The sequence below is a fragment of the Mesocricetus auratus genome, unplaced genomic scaffold (genome assembly GCF_017639785.1).
Source record: "Mesocricetus auratus isolate SY011 unplaced genomic scaffold, BCM_Maur_2.0 Super-Scaffold_100691, whole genome shotgun sequence".
In the NCBI taxonomy this organism is placed as follows: domain Eukaryota; kingdom Metazoa; phylum Chordata; class Mammalia; order Rodentia; family Cricetidae; genus Mesocricetus; species Mesocricetus auratus.
The window spans coordinates 6,935,094-6,952,322 of record NW_024429267.1 but is presented as its reverse complement, the minus strand read 5'-3'; the positions used below and the strand labels follow the sequence as shown (position 1 = coordinate 6,952,322).

Below are 17,229 nucleotides of genomic sequence, written 5' to 3'. Positions count from 1 at the left end.
CATGATTTTTTTTATTGGTCTTGTATTAAATAGATCTTTTGTGAAAAATAGGCACAAAAGATTTACAACAAATACCCATATTCTCAATACCCAAAATTTAAAATGTGAACATGTCAAATTTTCTTCACTTCAAATCATACAGGAGAAAAACTGAAGACTGTTTTAGCTAACACCCTAAGTCCTACTCCTTTTGAACTAGCATTGCACTATCCGGATTGGTATGTATTCTCTCATTTCCTTGTTTGACACTATATATGTAATACATAATTTCCATATGTAATACATACTATTGCTTTCTATCATATTTACACAAACATACTACGTTTTCTACCTTCCTCAAAATTCAAGACTGTTACTGTAATCTGATTAAGTTTATACAAATCTAGTTTGTTGTTCACTGATATCAACTATCAAATTGTGATATATTGCATTATCCACTATCTTTTTTTTTTTTCTTTCAAAAAAGGGTTTCTGGGACTCACTCTAGACCAAGCTGGCCCTGAACTCATAGAGATCTTCCTGTCTCTGCCTCCCAAGTGCTAGGATTAAAGGCACCATCATCATCCCTATCCAGTATCCTGATAAGATGCTTTTTTAACTATTAGAAGCAACATTGTGGGTTGAACTATATGACTTTCTGTACTTACATCAAAAAGAAACCACTTGAATATAGTTTTACATAAGCCTTGTTTATATGACAACCTTATTTTTTTAGCATCTGATGATACAATTGTTTCTATTTGCTTGTACCTAATACTTAGGAAGTTAGACATTATTTTCATTTGTCCTTTGATCTTTCTAATTTTCTCCAAATTTCCCAGTCTGCCTACTCTGACCAGGGAAAATATTTAAGAATTGTCTAGGAATAGGGACATACCTTTAATCCTAGCACTCAGGGAGGCAGAGGTAGGCAGATCCTTTTGAATTTGAGGTTTGCCTGGTCTACTTAGTGAATTCCAGGACTACATAGAAACCCTGTTTCAAAACAAATAGATAATGGGCATGCTCACAGGATAGGGATTAAGTGATGAATTCTAAAATTCTTCTAACGTAATGAATTGTTTAATAGCCAGTTTCCTGCCTTTCTGTTGGGCAATAACTTGTAGAGTGATTTGCCTCTTTCCATCACAGGTAGAGTTGTTTCTCTACCCTCTTTAAGCTAGGTTGACTTTGACCTCCTCCTGACCTGTCAGATGTGGTGAAAACACTGTATAAGGCCTTGCTCTATAGCTTTAAGGGGCAGTCCAGTTTGCCTTCACTGCCTAAGACTCACTGCCCCATTTCACTCACTCTGGGCACTGCTGGTTTACTGAAGGACCAAGATGTCCTAGACACCAGCTAGCACCAGCTGTGACAGACACCAGCATGACTGAAACCACGCTGGACCCAACTCAGCTTCACTGCCAGTTAAAGCTATATAAGTGAAACTAGATGAGACCAGCAGAAGAACCAGCCAACTTACATAATCATGAGAAAAAAAATAAATCATCACTTAAGCCAAGAAATAGGGAATTTGGAGGAAAATACAACTTTGTAGTACTTTTATTTTGAATAGGCCTAATTCCCCTTTTAGTTAAAAACTAACAAACAAACAAAAAAACCAGAAACTCCACAACTATTAGGGGAGCACTCATTTTGTGAAAGGCACTATGCTAAGCACTTTGTGTATGTCATGTTATTTACTCTCCAAAACTCTAAAGTACAATCATCCTTACCTTTCCTTATGTCACAAAACAATGACCACTAGAACTTGATTCAAACCTAGCTATATCTGACTTGGGAGGTTTTTTTGGCCTTTATCATGCCTTCTCATTAAAAAAAACAAAACAAAAAAACAAAACAAAACAAAAAAAAACACACACACACAAACTAAAAGTTGGCCAGTCCCCAAAGGTCATATTTTTGTGAGACACAACTTTAACAGTTCAGTTTAGTAAACCAAGTCCCATCAAAATATAAACTGAGCCTGGAAATACAGCTTAGTGATAGAGCTAACACGTCTATTACAGCCACAAAAATAATTATAGATTTTCATTAGAAAACCTGACTGCAAACCAAGAATGTTATCACTTAAAATACAAAACGAAAAACAAAGATGGCACTATAAAGCCAGCCTCCTATATACTCATTGTTCTAAACATAAAGACATTCATGGAAACAGAACATGGGCAGGGCTGAAGCTGAGGGTCTTCCAAGCCCTGAGCCTAGACAGCAGTGAAGTACTGGGGACTGAATGAGGGTCTGGTGTACACTGGGTAAGTACTCTACCACTGAGCTACAACCCCAGTCCCAATTCTTTTCTAAGGTGAGGTTTTGGTACACAAGAAAACAGGATGTGGTACAGCAACGAACCAGATGTAAAGAAATAAATTGGGAAAATTTGTTATTCTGACAATACCTTTGAAACAAAGAACCTTTAAGCATGGAAGAACAGCAGCCCCATGGCTTGACAGAACTCTGCCTACACATGTGAAAACAGAGCTACACTTGATCCTAAAAAGATATCATTAAATTTCACCCGATGTAATTTACAATGGTCTGAAAGTCAAATGTTGACTTGAAATGGGACACAAACTAGTCAAAATACAGTTTTAAGATGTTTAAACTAAGATCAACATACACAGTACAACTAAATGCATAGCATACCCACATGTACTTTAAAAAAGAAAAGGGGCAAATTTGTCCATAATTAAAACTTTATTGAAAAACTGACACCAAAATAGGAGATCGTTGCATACTTTATAAAATCAAACATAGTTACATTGTCTTGGTAGTCACTGAACTTGATAAGGCTTTCTGTGAAAAACACAAAACTCAGGAACATGTATAGATGATTAGTGTTGCTTTCTTCTAAATGAACAGCCTGTAAAGGAATCAGGAGAGTATATTGAACATCTTACTCTACCTCTGGTGTGATTTTAGTGGTAAAAAGTACTTTTTAAGTTAAAAAAAAAGCTTTAGAAATTTTAGATTAACTAGACATAGGGATTTCAGGCAGAAAACTTAAGTTTCTGAATATGATTACTATAAATTTCTATAAATTTGCTATAACAATTGTATATGAGTTTATTCTGACACGATCACAATGGCCCCTTGTTTTCAAATTACACCATGGAATCTTTTTAAGACCATAAACCTGACTCCAAGTTTACTGTTTTGAAGACCCTCTTATTCCTCAGTCCCTTTCCTCTATTCAAAGTCTCACAAAGTTAATTTAGATTAGAGTCCTCCCATGTTAGAACTTTGCCATGGATGCACCTCTGACTTCATTTTCAGCATATGCATACAAACTTCCAACATCATGGCATGAAATAAGTTTCAGCACCCCTGCAAGTGCATATTAACAGCAGCATTACTCTTATGTGTCTTTTTTTAAAAAAAAAATATTGTATTTAGTTTTGATTTTTTTGGGATAGGGTGTGTCTATATGGCCCTGGCTGTCCTATGTAGAGCAGGCTGACCTCATAGAGATCACCTGCCTCTGCCTCCCCAGAGCCTGGATTAAAGGCGTGTACCACACCCCACCCTTACACATCTTCTGTTGACTTTGGACTTTGATCTCACCCAGTCACACCAAATAGATCTTGGATTTACTGCTAATTCATTTGTAACTCTTCTGGTGGAAATGTGGAATTCATAGCTCCCCAAAATATCACAAATTTCAAGCATTATGGGATTGTAAATTTGAATATTTTATAAAAAAACTACATACAATTTTTTATTTTATTAAGGTGAAATTAGAAAGTAAATTAGATTTTAAATTAAGCATTAAATAGTTATTCAGAAAAATAAAATGTGGGGCATTTTAATTGAAACACCCGAGATATTTGTTCCTTACCTGGCAATGACTTAAACCTGTGTTGTTGTGTAGGCAGTTACAATTGCTTCCATTTCGATTTTTAAAAACTTATTTCAAGTTAATCACACAAGGAGAATAAATATCTAAGATTTTAAAGTATGCTAAAGTTAAAAAATAATTACAGTATCGTAAGCATAAACTTGTGTGACTATTTGAAGAGTCCACAATAAAACATTTAAATCTTATTACTGGGCTAGAAAATGCCAAACGCTATACCTTCTGTGAGCCTGGCTTTCCCTCCTGTGGGCTGGCACAGCACTGTTGAACAACCTACACAAAGAACCACTGTCTGAGCATGGCTGAAAACTGTAGTAATCTTGTAGCAACCTAAAAAGGGGAGAACAATAAAAAGTAGATGAAGACATATATTACTGGCTTACCATATTTCTTGTTTATATGCTGCTTATATAAATAAGTGATTTTTTTTACACATTTCCTGTAAGCCTTGGTCCCTGCTATAATAGCAAGCCACATATGTAACTATTCTAGAAGTCACTTAAAAGTGAAATTTTATTAAACTTAGTATTTCTGAAACAGTATTATTTCAACAGGTAACAGACACGTCATCTTTTCCAAGTCAGAGCTTAGTGTTTTACACTTAAAGATTGTCTCCATTTTCATTGGTTACATTTTAAGTACTAAACAGATACAAATGGCCAATGTATCAGACAGCACAATTTGAGACTGAAGAATCAACGTACTTTATTGAACCGTGAAAAAAGAAAATTCACCATCTTAATGAACAGCTTAAAAACTTGTAAGTCAAACACACGGCTCCTACCCATATGTTTCTACTAAGGTTTGAGCAGGTTTATTTAAAATATCCCATCTGACAATTCTGGGATGCCATTTCCATTCAACTGTGAATTGTCTTCCTAAAGCCTCGATCTTTTCAGAAATATCCTTTTAGACAAGAAAATCTGAAAACTTACCTGGACATTTCACATCCATGAAGTAAGAATTTGGGCTCTGAACCAGCCGTTTCTTCTTATGTTTTTTCTTTTCCTCTTCCAAGGAAGGGTGCAACAGATCTCTAGCCAACTGAATAGGGAAGCATATTGTTACTGCTGGAGTCAAAGCACATTGCTGGCGGATTTAACCACACGACGAATGCAAAGCGGGAGCAACAGGCATACTCGGCAGAGGGAGCACTTAGGTGGGACTTTTAAAATCGGACCACTTTCACCCGCACTTCGCATTTCGCCGAGTCCTTGTCTCGGGACTTTACGGCGGTCGAGGCGCATAGGGTAGAGACCCCCTTCTTCGTTCGGCTGGAAAGCCAGCAAAGCTAAGTAAGAACGGACTCAGGCCTCGCGGGGGAAGCACCGCAGCCGAGCAGAGCAAGGCCGGGATGATCGCAGCCCCGGGGCTCCACATCGATGGCCAGCACAGGGCTGCCGCGTGCCCGCCCGGGGTGGAAGGAACGTGTCTGGAGCTTCGAGGACCGTTAGTGCGCAGAAAGCCGAAGGCCCCGTAGGCTGGGAGCTGCTCCCCACCCGCCGCCCGCTCGCGCTCCCGCCCAGGCAGGGCCCACCACGCCGCGCTGCCGGGACAAGTCCGGACAAGCCCGCCGCGCCCCAGCCCGCACCGCGAGGCAGGAGTCGCCGCGGGCTCAGACGCCTGCCGAAGAGCCGGATGGACAGAAAGTCCCAAAGAAAGAAAGCCCGAGCCCAAAGTCAAACACTCACAGGCATGGTGACGGTTCCGCCAACACCGGCGACCCAGATCTCTGAGGTGAGGCGTCCGCGGGCGAGTGCTCGGCTACAACTTCCGGGATAGAGGCGGAGGGGCGGAGTGGAGGGGGGGGGATGAGGGCGGAGGCGGCCGCTCTAGGCTCCCGTCTCTGTGGTGCAGCTCCCAGCCCCGAACGCTGGTCCAAATCTACTAAGGATCTAAATGGCTTCTCCGTCAAACTCCGACTCCGCCTTGGACAGGCGCCAGGCTTGGGAGGTCTCGGGGGCTATTGGGCTATTGGGCCTTGGACATTAGGCATTAGAGGGAAGCCAGACCCGAGGCTGCTCTCAGCCTGGCTTCCTTCCCCTGTTCATTATGCGGGGTGGAGGGACATACGGAACAACAAGAATAATCTCTGTTTTTTACTGCGTTAGAAATATGATGGGGCTGGTGGGGTAGGGTGGGGGCTGGCTCAGCGGTAAGAACAAACCAAACCCCAAAGCAACTAATAAAAGTAAATAAATTATATAAAAGAATGTTTACTGTAGGGAAAAAGGACCAGCCAAAGAAACACACCCTGAGCAGAGCAAAAGAAACACACTTTGGCTCTGCAACCAGAACCAAAGAAATGTACCCTGACCCTGAAACCAGTGCCAAAGAAACACACTTTGTCCCTAGAATCCGAGCCAGTGAAAGAAATACACCTTGGCCCTAAAACTAGAGCCAAAAGGCTAAAAAGGACCCTGAAACCAGAACCAAATCTGACCCTAACCCTGTGCAGAAAACTAACCAATCCCTGAGCAGGAGCTCTAAACTCAGGGATTGAGATCTGACCAATTTCCACCCTGGAAAACTCCGCCCCCTAAGAAGCCCTATATAAGCCCTGTATCTGTTTAGTTTGTAGGTGTTCTTGTTATCCCTCTGCCTTCTGCAACTCTGGCAGAGGACAGCCACTCTCCTTGGATTCTTCCCTCCCAGTAAACCTCTTAGATGAGCTTTGGGTGAAGACTTTCTTTTGTGGTAGAGCAGAGACAACCCTGGGCAGAGCAGAGCGAGCAGGACTGTAACACTTTTGCTGGGGAAACCTTCCCCTGGCAGAGGGGAGTTGTTTCCACTCTCTTGGGAGCAGAGCTGAACTGTAGCAACTTTGCCCGGGAAGAGGGAGCAAAACTGCTACACTCGGCAAACATCCCTAGCTGTAAGACCCTTTCCTGCTGGAACAGAGCCGATATACTGGGGAAGCCTTTCCCTGAGGCAGGGCTGTAAGCTGCTACGCTTACTGCACCTGTGGTAGTCTTGGCTCCCGAGCTCCAGAATACCTTTCCATCTGAGCTGTGTAACACTCAGTACTAGTATTCTGTGACTCCCAAGCTCCAGGATACCTTTTCCGTATGAGCTGTGTAACACTTAGTATTCTGTGACTCCTAAGAGCCAGAATACCTGACCATCTGATCTGTGGAAATGCTTACATTAACTGCTCAGCAGAGAACCTGGGTTTGATTTTTAGTGTCCACGCTAAGTGACTCACAACTGCCAAAAACTCCAGCTCCAGGGGAACACACACACACACACACACACACACACACACACACACACACACAACTAAATTTAAAAATATGATATGGGGTTGGGGATGTAGCTCAGTTAATAGAGTGCTTGCCTTGCATGCATGATTCCCAACACCACTAAATCAATCAATTATTATTAGCAGTGAAGATCCCATTGAAGGATTGTGGAACTTGCTTGTAGCCTTGTGCATGTTCTCTCAAAGGAGTGGGCCTTGAAGTTCTGCACAGGATAGGCTTTACCTCAGGTTTGCTTTGCTCTGAAATAGTTTTTAAGCAAAGCCATTTGCTCCTGTGTGTGGTGCACCAAGAGACTCCTGCCTTCCCAAGGTGGTGATGATTTCCCAGGGCCCAAGGTGAGGAAGACAAGTTTGACTGATATTTTGGACCTGTATGAGCCAAAACTAAGAAAAGCGCCAGAGAGCTGAGGAGATGGCTTAGTTTACAAAGGACTTGCCTCATAAGCATGCAAGCCTGAATCCTGGCACAGAGGAGGCAGACCCCTGGGGTTCAATGGCCAGCCAGTCTAGCCTCAGGAGTTCCAACCCAAAAAGAGACCCTGACTCGAGAAACATGGTAGATGGCACCTGAGAAAGAAACCTGAGGTTAACCTCTGGCACACACACACACACACACACACACACACACACACACACACACACACACACACGCACACACCAGAGAGAGAGAGACCGATCATAAGCTTCACCTTAAGATTGTCCTATCAACATTTCTTACCATCATTTATTTCTTTTGAAAAAGAAGATACATGTATAATGCTCAATTTGCATAAAACAGGAAAATTAAAATAACCTCATGAGGGGCTGCCTTAGTAGAGTGCCTGCCTGGTATATAACAATCCCTGGGTTTGGTTTCCAGCAGTGAATAAACTAGGAGTAATGGGGCACACTTATAATCCAGCATTTAGGGTTGGATGCAGGAAGATCAGACATTCAAGATCATCCTCAGCTATAGGAGTCCCTCTCTAGAACACCAAAAGTAATGACAAATATGAATCAATATTAAATGTCATACAGATAATTATGTACACTATTATGGGTGTATAGGCAAAACAATGACCCTAAAGGTCTCAATGTCCTAACCCCATGGCCTGTGCATGTCAGACAAGCGTAATTGAGGTTGGTACCTGTGGTTTGAATGAGATGTCCTCCATAGGCTCTGGCATTTGAGCACTTGAGCCCCAGCTGGTGCTGCTGTTTGGGTAGTTTTAGGAGGTGTGGCCTTATTGCAGGAAGTATGTCATTGGAAGCCACCTTTGAGGCGTTAAATAACTTACACCATTCTCTCTCCTGCTTGCCCTTTAAGACGTGACTCTCAGCTTGCTGCTCCAGTGGCTTGCCTGCCTGCTGCCACACATCTATTCCATGATGGTAACAGGCTCTTATTGCTCTGGAACCATTAACTCAAACCTTTCCTTCTTGTTTGAGTTAGGATTTCTATTGATGTGAAGAGACAACATGATGACAGCAACTCTTTAGTGAAAACATTTAGTTGGGGTGGCTTACGTTTTCAGAGGTTCAGTGCATTACCATCATGGTGTGACACGGTGACATGCAGGCAAGCATGGTACTAGAAAAGGAGCTGAGAGCCCTACATCTTGACCATAGGCAACAGGAAGTGGTCTGGAGCACTGGGTGTGGCTTGAGCATATATGAGACCTCAAAGCCCACTCCCACAGTGACACACTTCCTCCAACAAAGCCACACCTCCTAATACTGCCACTCCTTATGAGCTTATGGGGGCCAATTACATTCAAACTACCACACTTCTATAAGTTGCCTTACTCATGATGCTTCTTCACAATAGAAAAGTAATTAATACAGTGGCTTGGTGGTGGTGGTAATTGGCAATGGTTGTTTTGATTTTGATTTTTAGAGCTAGGATCTTGCTACATAGCCCCAGATAACCTCAAACGCCTGATCCTATTGCCTTAGCCTCCAGAATGTTGAGATGGCAGGTGTGGCAGCACCACACCAGAGGTTGCAACTGACTTTGAAGACGGAGGCTGGGGGCAGTGAGTCAAGGCATATGGGAGGCCATCACATACAGCAGACCAAGGGAGTGAGCCTCCAGAAAGAAACAGCTCTCCCAGCTCCTCAGTTTTAGCCAGGCGAGATCTGCATTAAACTTTTAAAATACGGAATGTAATGATAAGATGTTCATATTGTTTTAAACCACTATATTTATGGTGATGTCTTACAGAAATAAAACAGTAATAGAGACCTAGGAACCAATCCTAACATTCACTGTTTCCCTCTCCCCACTCCTGATTTTCACAACTAAGCAGCATACAGAGAACATTCTCACAGATAAGGTCTTGGTTCTATCAGATGTAAACCGTGAGGCCTGTGAGACGCCTCAGTGAGTAAAGGTGCTTGTCGCCAAGCTGAGTTTGATCTAAGGAACTCAGGCGGTGGATTGAGAGACCTGCCTCCCACAAGCTGCCCTCTGACTTCAGTAAACATACGTGCAATGTTGGCACACATGGTAAATAATTAAATAAACAAAGTAAAAATGTTTTGCATTTCAGACTTCGAGGTGAGAGAAAGAATTAGGATTCTCTGACAGGCAGTTGTGGCGCACGCCTTTAATCCCAGCATTTGGGAGGCAGAGGCAGGTGGATCTTTGTAAGTTTGAGGCCAACCTGGTCTACAGAGTTAGTTCTAGGACAGCCAGGGCTACAGAGAAACCCTGTCTTGAACCTCCCTCAAAAAAAAGAATTAGGGTTCTCTAAAAGGGTAGAACTGAGAGAGAGAGGGGGGTGGGGGAAGAAGGAGAAGAAGAGGAGGAGAAAAGAGGGAGAGAAGGGGAGGGAAGAGAGAAGATGGGGAGGGAAGAGGAGGGAGACAATTTAGTGGCCGAGTAGTTCAGCAATGGCTGACTGAATGCCGAGAAGCAGAGAACCTAGTGGCTTCCCAATTTGGGAAGCTGGAAGCCTCAACAGTCCCAGTCTGGAAACTGAAAGTCTGGAAGTCCCCTGGAAAGTCTAACTGTAAAGGCTAAAGACTCTAGATCTGTCAGACGATGATGGTAACATGTACATGCTCACTCAGAAGGAAAGTGGCTTACAGCCACAGTCTTCCTCTGCCTTTTCTTATACAGGCTGGGGCCTGCTGGAAGGTGCCATTAAGGGCAGAACTGGCATGCCACACCCAGTCAGTACCCCACATGGTAGTCCTCTGTGGAAATGTCCCAACAGACCCAAAGATGCATTTCTTCAGTTCTTTCCCAGTCTTAATCTAGGCAGCTAACAATGTCATCTCTGCCCCTGGAACCCCAGAGTTTGACAGGCTTAAGGCCCCTCCTGTTACATGCTTGAAATGTACATGAGGGCATTATACAGTGTTAGGGCTTAACTGTATTGGTCTTGGCCACTATGCAGACCAGCAGCATCCTATCACTTAGTAACCTTCCGGAAACAGTCTACAGCAGTTTCTGGGATCTCCAGAGCCAGAATCTGAATTGTACCATTTTTCCAGTGATGTGTGTAAGCATCCCTCTAAGAAGCACTGACCTAGACTTACTTCGGTCTTTGCTCTGTGTGTGGTGCTGGAGGTGTAACTCAGGACCCGCACATACTAAACGCATGCTCTGTGAGCCACACTGCCAGCCCTACGCTGACACCTTCTGGGGTCTTTTTTTTGTTAGTTTTACCTTTCCAGTACAAATGTCAGATTCCTGCTACTCCAGGGTCAAGAATATTTCTCTTGACTGGAGCAAGTTACCATCCATCTTCCCCAGCAAGGGGCATCCACTTCCCATGCCAGTGGGTCTAGCCTCCTCTACCATAGGACACTTGCATGAACCGAGCATTAGAAGCGTCAAAGCAGTGGCACAGGTCAATTAAGTTAGAGGGCTTGGGCTAGACCCACATGATTGTTTTAAATCACATCTCTGAGGATTTCTTTGAGCCGCTACAGGACAGCTTAGGATCTCCATAAAGAAAAGTCCAAAAGGAGATATAGTGTACCATTGTGCAAGTACGCACGCGTGCGCGCGTGCACACACACACACACACACACACACACGGTGGCAGCAGGAGTGGGGGGGACAATGACACAGCAAGCAGACCCTCATAGGAGACTAGTGCCTTGATGTTGGGCTTGCCAACCTTAAGAATGGTAAGTGGGCCTTTTTTTATATAAAAGTAAATCCAGCCAGGTATGGTGGGGTTTGGCTGTAATTCCAGCACTTGGGAAGCAGTAGCAGAATTATTGAGAAGGTTCCAGGCCAACCTAGGCCGCAAAGTGAGACCCAGTGTCAATAACCAAATGTAACCTTAGTAGCCAGATGAGATCTCCTAGAATGGGTCCTGTCAGCCTTTGAGGGTCAGGTCACTGGTCCTTTTCTCACCTTCCCTGCTATTGCTGCCTGCAAACCTTCTCACTGTCTGCCCAAACCACCCAGGGAAGAAATCGAGTTACTTGGTTTGAGCCGAATCAAAGTGCTCTTTCAAAGCTGATGGTGACCCTGCAGCCCAAGAGAAGATGTTTTGTGTAGATCTTGAGGTCAGCATTAAGGAATGGGAATTGAACCTCTCCCTTTTGGGAACTCTTACTGCCTACATTGATCACTTCTTAACCACCACTGCTGGTCCTGTGTGAACTAATCTGCACTAATTAGCGAAATGTTCCCCATATCTGTCTTCTCTCTTAAAAGTTCACATGCAGCGGGGTGCTGGTGTTGCACACCTTTAGTCCCTTTTTTTTTGATATTCTGCAGGATTCTGTTTTTAAAATTTACGTGCACTGGTGTGAAGGTGTCAGGTCCCCTGGAACTGGAGTTACAGGCAGTTGTGAGCTGCCATGTGGGTCCTGGGAATTGAACCGAAGAGGAAGAACAGCCAGTGCTCTTAACTGCTGAGCCATCTCTCCAGTCCTAGTCCCAGTACTCTTGTAGGCAGTCAGGAGGCAGAGGCCGGTGGATCTCTGAGTTCATGGTCAGCCTGGTATACGGAGTTCCAGGATAGCCAGGGCTACACAGAGAAACTGTGTTTCAAAAACAAACAAATGAACCCACCCCAAAACAAAAAAGTCTACATGCTTCTCAAAGACCAAGATTTGTCCTCTCCTCAGATGCCTAGGACTAAGCTTTCCGCAATTAGGTGTGCAAGCCTACCTTTCAATGCTACCGACTTTGTGGACTGGCCATGTGATTCATCTAGAATCCTTCTAGTTATAACTTTTCTGGATATTTCTGAGGAATGCCATTCATTATTTCTCTCTAAAGAGGGAAAAACCCAAAAAACCAAAGACTACTGAATTCTGGGTAGTCTTCAGTTAACTCATTTCTAGAATCAAGAGACTAATCTGTACTCATTTTGGGATTAATGAGACATTCCAGTAAATGTGCCTTCTTCTCTTTGGAAGTGTGCACAAGCAAAATAAATTGAATTCTTTCTTTCTTTCATTTTTTTTTAGCTAAAATCTGATTAAAGGTAGTTAAAGGGCTCAAAGTAGTAAGAAGAATGCTGCTTTCATTATTTACAGTGAAAATTTACTCAACTATTTTATGTTAATTAAATTTATTAATTTATTTTTCATTCTGATTGCATTTTCCTCTCCCTCATCTCATCCCATTTTTTTAAAGATGTACTTATTTATTATGCATATAGTGTTCTGCCTGCATGTCTGCCTGCATACCAAAAGTGGGCACCAGATTTCTTTATAGGTGGTTGTGAGCCACCATGCAGTTGCTGAGAATTGAACTCAGGACCTCTGGAAGAGCAGCCAGAGCTCCTAACCTCTGAGCCATCTTGCTATCCCCCCTCTCCTCCCATCTTACTCAACTATTAATGGAACATCTGCAATATACAGAGCAGCAGATAATATAAACCTGTCTCCCAGGAACACAGAAACTTAGCTGAAAGTCACTTACCTTTCAAGCTGTTTTCATGACTATAAAATAAAAATAGTTGTGTGTGTGTGTGTGTGTGTGTGTGTACAGGCATACATGTGTGTGGGTGCACATATGTGTGCATGTGAGTACAAGGCAGAGGTCAGCCTCTGTATACGTTCCTCAGGAGGCAGTGTCTTTTTACTGGACTAGTCTGGGCTGCCTGGCTCCAGGGCTTCAGGGATCCCCTATCTCCCCAGTTCTGGGGTTACAAGCCTGCACACCATGCCTCACTTTTTATGTGGATGCTGGGGACCAAATCCAGGTCCTTGTGCTTAACAACTTTACACACTATCACCTCACGCCTCTAAAATGAAAATGATTTCATAAAGTGTTTCATAAAATGAAACAGTGCATAGTGTAAGTGCTCAGTGTAGTAGTTTGAATATAATTGGCCCCCATAATCTCATTGGGAGTGATGCTATTAGGAGATGTGACTTTGTTGGAGTGGGTATGGCCTTGTTGGAGGAAGTGTGTCACTTCACTTTGGCCCACTTGGGTGGGCTTTGAGGTTTCCTATGCTCAGGATACTGCTCAGTGTCTCAGTCGACTTCCTGTTGCCGACAAGATGTGGGACTCTTAGCTACTCCTCCAGCACCACATCTGCCTGTGTGTTGCCATGCTCCCCGTCATGATAATAATGGACTGCACCTATGAAACTGAGCTGCCACCTTGATTAAATGTTTTTCTTTGTAAGAGCTGCCATGGTCATGGTGTCTCTTCACAACAATAGAAACCCTAACTAAAACATTCAATAAATGCCAACTACAATCTACTGTGCTTGTTCACCTTTTTTGGGGAGGGCAGACAGGGTCTCTGCCCTGTCTGTCCTAGAACTTACTATGTAGACTAAGTTAGCTTCGAACTCACAGAGATCTGATTGTCTCTGCCTACAGAGTGTTGGGATTAAAGGAACGGGCCACTATGCCCAACATGCTTGCTAACAATTTTTAAAAAATCTTTTGGGGAACTGATCAGATGACTCAACAGTAAATGTGCTTGTGATGAAAGCTTGACAACCTGAGTTTAATGTCTGGAACCCACATAAAGGTGGAAGGAGAGAAACGACTCCATAAAGTTGTCCTCTGACCTCCACCTGATTGCCATAGTATTCAGAAGTGCATGTGTGTGCATGTGTGACCATATGTACACACACATATATACACACTAATATTGATAATAACAAAATAAGTTTAAAAATCAGTTTGAACTGGACATCCCCATAAGGTCTATACTCTCAGCTACTTGGAAGACTAAAGCCTAACCTGACCTACAGAGTGAATTCAAGGCAGCCCGACTGACCAGGGGTCCTATAGTATAACATTTTTTTTTCAGTCCTTGTCTACTGTGCTTGAAGCTGTAGGACCAATCCCAGTACCAAAAAAAGGAGAAATGATGTAGGTCTATACATGTTAGGGAGTGAAAAATGCAATGTCTTTACATTAGCTCTACCTTAAGAAATGTTGTGAATGTTTTCCATCTGTACAAAGAATTCACAGAAATCCACGTTACCTTCAATCAAAAGAAAGGAGGTTGTTCTTTCAAATCCCAGTAGGTGGCGCAAAGAACTATTGGTCCTACATGTGCTGACCAGGAGAGAGGTGGGTCATCTTTGTTTCAGGAACCTTCCTGGTGCAGGCAGGCATGCTTCCTGGTCTGTGATGGTGACTCTACACATAACTATGTAAATGATTTTCTTTGTAAAATTTTTCCTATTTTGCATGTCAATCCCAGTTCCCTCTCCCTCCCATCCTCCCATGGCCTTCACTGACCCCCCAACCTGCCCTGTACCCACTCCCCAAGGATAGAGAGGCCTTCCACAGGGCATCATTAAAGTCTGTCATATCCTGTATCTGGGCTGCAATAGTATCCCTCCATAGGGAATGGGCTCCCAAAGCCCATTTGTGCACTAGGGATATGTTAGAGGTCCCATAGACTGTCCAGGCCTGCCTCCTAGCTGGCACCCACATTCAGAGGGCTTGGCTCCATCCAATGTTGGTTCCCCAGCTTTACAACTAGGGTCTCTGTGCCCTCACTAGGTCAGGTCAACTGTTTCTGTGGGTTTCTCCAGCACGGTCTTGGCTCCTTTGCTCATCCCTCCTCCCTCTCTCCAAATGGATTCCAGGAATATGGCTCAGTGTTTAGCTGTGGGTACCTGCTTCTGCTTCCATCAACTACTGGAGGAAGGCTCTAGGATGGCAACTAAGGTAGTGATAATCCCATTATAGGGGAAGGGTATCAAAGATAGCCTCTCCACTAGTGCCTAGATTCTTAGTTGGGGTCATCCCTATGGATCCCTGAGCATTTCCCTAGTGTCAGACCTCTCTCAAAGCCTCTATCAAGGCATCTCCTTTCTTGCTCTCTATTCCTCCCGTCTCAGTCTTCCTGATCCCTCTTGTTCTCCTTCCCCTCCTCTTCTCCCCTTCTCTTTTTCCTACCTTCCTCCTCTCTTTGCCCATGCTCCCAATTTGCTCAGGAGTTCTTGTCCCTTTCCTCTTCTTCAGGGGACCATGTGTTCTTCTCTTGGGGTCCTCCTTGTTTCCTAATTTCTTGGTGGTGTGTATTGTAGACTGGTAGTCCTTTGCTCTATGTCTAATATCCATATATGAGTGAGTAATACCCTGTTTGTCTTTCTGTGATTGGGTTACCTCACTTGGGATGTTTTCTTCCAGTTCCATCCGTTTGCCTGCGAATTTCAAGATTTCATTGTTTTTTTTTTCCACTAAGTAATACTCCATTGTGTAAATGTACCACATTTTCTCCATCTATTCTTTGGTTGAGGGGCATCTAGGTTGCTTCCAGGTTCTGGATATCACAAACAGTGGTGCTATGAACATAGTTGAACATATGTCCTTGTTGTATGAATGTGCATTCTTTGGGTATATACCCAAGAGTGGAATTGCTGGATCTTGAGGTAGACTGATTCCCATTTTCCTGAGAAACTGCCATACTGATTTCCAAAGTGATCGTTCAAGTTGGTACTCCCACCAGCAATGGAAGAGTGTTCATCTTTCTCCGCATCCTCTCCAGCATAGACTGTCATTGGCATTTTTGATTTTAGCCATTCTGGCCGGTTAAGATGGTATCTCAGAGTTATTTTGAGTTGCATTTGCCTGATGGCTAAAGATGTTGAGCACTTTCTTAAGTGTCTTTCAGTCATGTAAATGATTTTCTTAAGACACAGTCAATTGCTACCCTGGGTTTTCCTAAAGAAAGTTATACAGTGTAAAAGACAATTGATCATGAATCTAATTTGCCCCTAGTATTTTCTCCTAAATATTTCATCCATCTGAAACAACTGAATTAAAAGTACTTAAATTCCAAATTCCTCTTGCATAAAAATGTCTCTACATGAAGCATGGGGCCTAAATGTGTCAAATTATGGAGATGTCTGGTTAAAACATCTAGAAGAGGCCTGTTTTTATGAATGAGGCCAGCTGCATTATCTTTGTATAATGTCTAGTCTCAAGCAATGGAGTTTAGTAAATGAGTTTGTGGCATAAAAGCTATACATGTGCCGACCCATAGTCTTGCTAATTTCTGTTGATTATGATAATTTTGATATCATTTCTGCTAGTATCAAAATATTGAAGGCCAGAAGAGGGCACCAGATCTCCTGGAGCAGGAATTACAGTGGTTGTGAGCCACCTGACACGGATGCTGGGAAACCAAACTCTGGTCTGCAAGGGCAGCAAGTGCTCTTAACTGCTAAGGCCATCTCTCCAGCCCTCGAGTACTGATTTTGAAGGGTTCAGGACCCTGGTTGTGCTGCACAAGCAGGGGGTGAAGACAAAAGACTCAGACTCTAAGACAGGGAATTGGAATCGAGATTCACTTTCATCATGAAAGCAGAAGCCCAGAGGTCAAAACCCACATTTTTAACAGAGCAGGACAATTTATGGGAGAGCCTATGACCCCTGGACTCCTGTAATAGGGTTCCCCGGAGCCTTTAGCTAGATACAGGATTATTTGTCTTTGATCTGGAATAGGGTCATACCTACAAATCAAAGGCAGAGTCCCTGAACTTGGGCCTTTGCATTGTTGGAGAAGCTGGAGAGGATTTGAATTACCCTGTTGACTGTTTTTTGTTTGTTTGTTTGTTTGTTTCGGAAACATACTTGACTGGTGTCAGCTAGAGTTACAGATCACCCTGTAGAAAAAAATTTCAGGCTAGACAAAACCCTGGGTGTAGCTTCACAAGGCCACCCACTTCCC

General features: G+C 43.3%; 1 protein-coding gene across 1 annotated transcript; it reads right to left on the bottom strand.

The window, feature by feature from the left end:
• Positions 1 to 2,678: 2,678 nt before the first annotated feature.
• On the bottom strand, positions 2,679 to 5,696 carry Rps27l (ribosomal protein S27 like). The gene is made up of 4 exons (XM_040740075.1): positions 5,548 to 5,696; positions 4,792 to 4,900; positions 4,076 to 4,186; positions 2,679 to 2,863 (listed from the first exon to the last, which is right to left on the bottom strand). The coding sequence occupies exons 1-4, from the start codon at positions 5,551 to 5,553 to the stop codon at positions 2,835 to 2,837; spliced, it is 255 nt and encodes an 84-aa protein (XP_040596009.1). The 5' UTR covers positions 5,554 to 5,696; the 3' UTR covers positions 2,679 to 2,834.
• Between the last annotated feature and the right edge of the window lie 11,533 nt (positions 5,697 to 17,229).

Bases quoted from the DNA above. Each gene is read 5' to 3' on its own strand.
- Rps27l (XM_040740075.1), bottom strand. The intron at 4,187-4,791 runs GTAAGTTTTCAG...TCCCCTTTTTAG, and splicing joins CATGGATGTGAAATGTCCAG to GTTGCTACAAGATTACTACA. The intron at 2,864-4,075 runs GTATAGCGTTTG...ATTCCTTTACAG, and splicing joins GAAAGCCAGGCTCACAGAAG to GCTGTTCATTTAGAAGAAAG.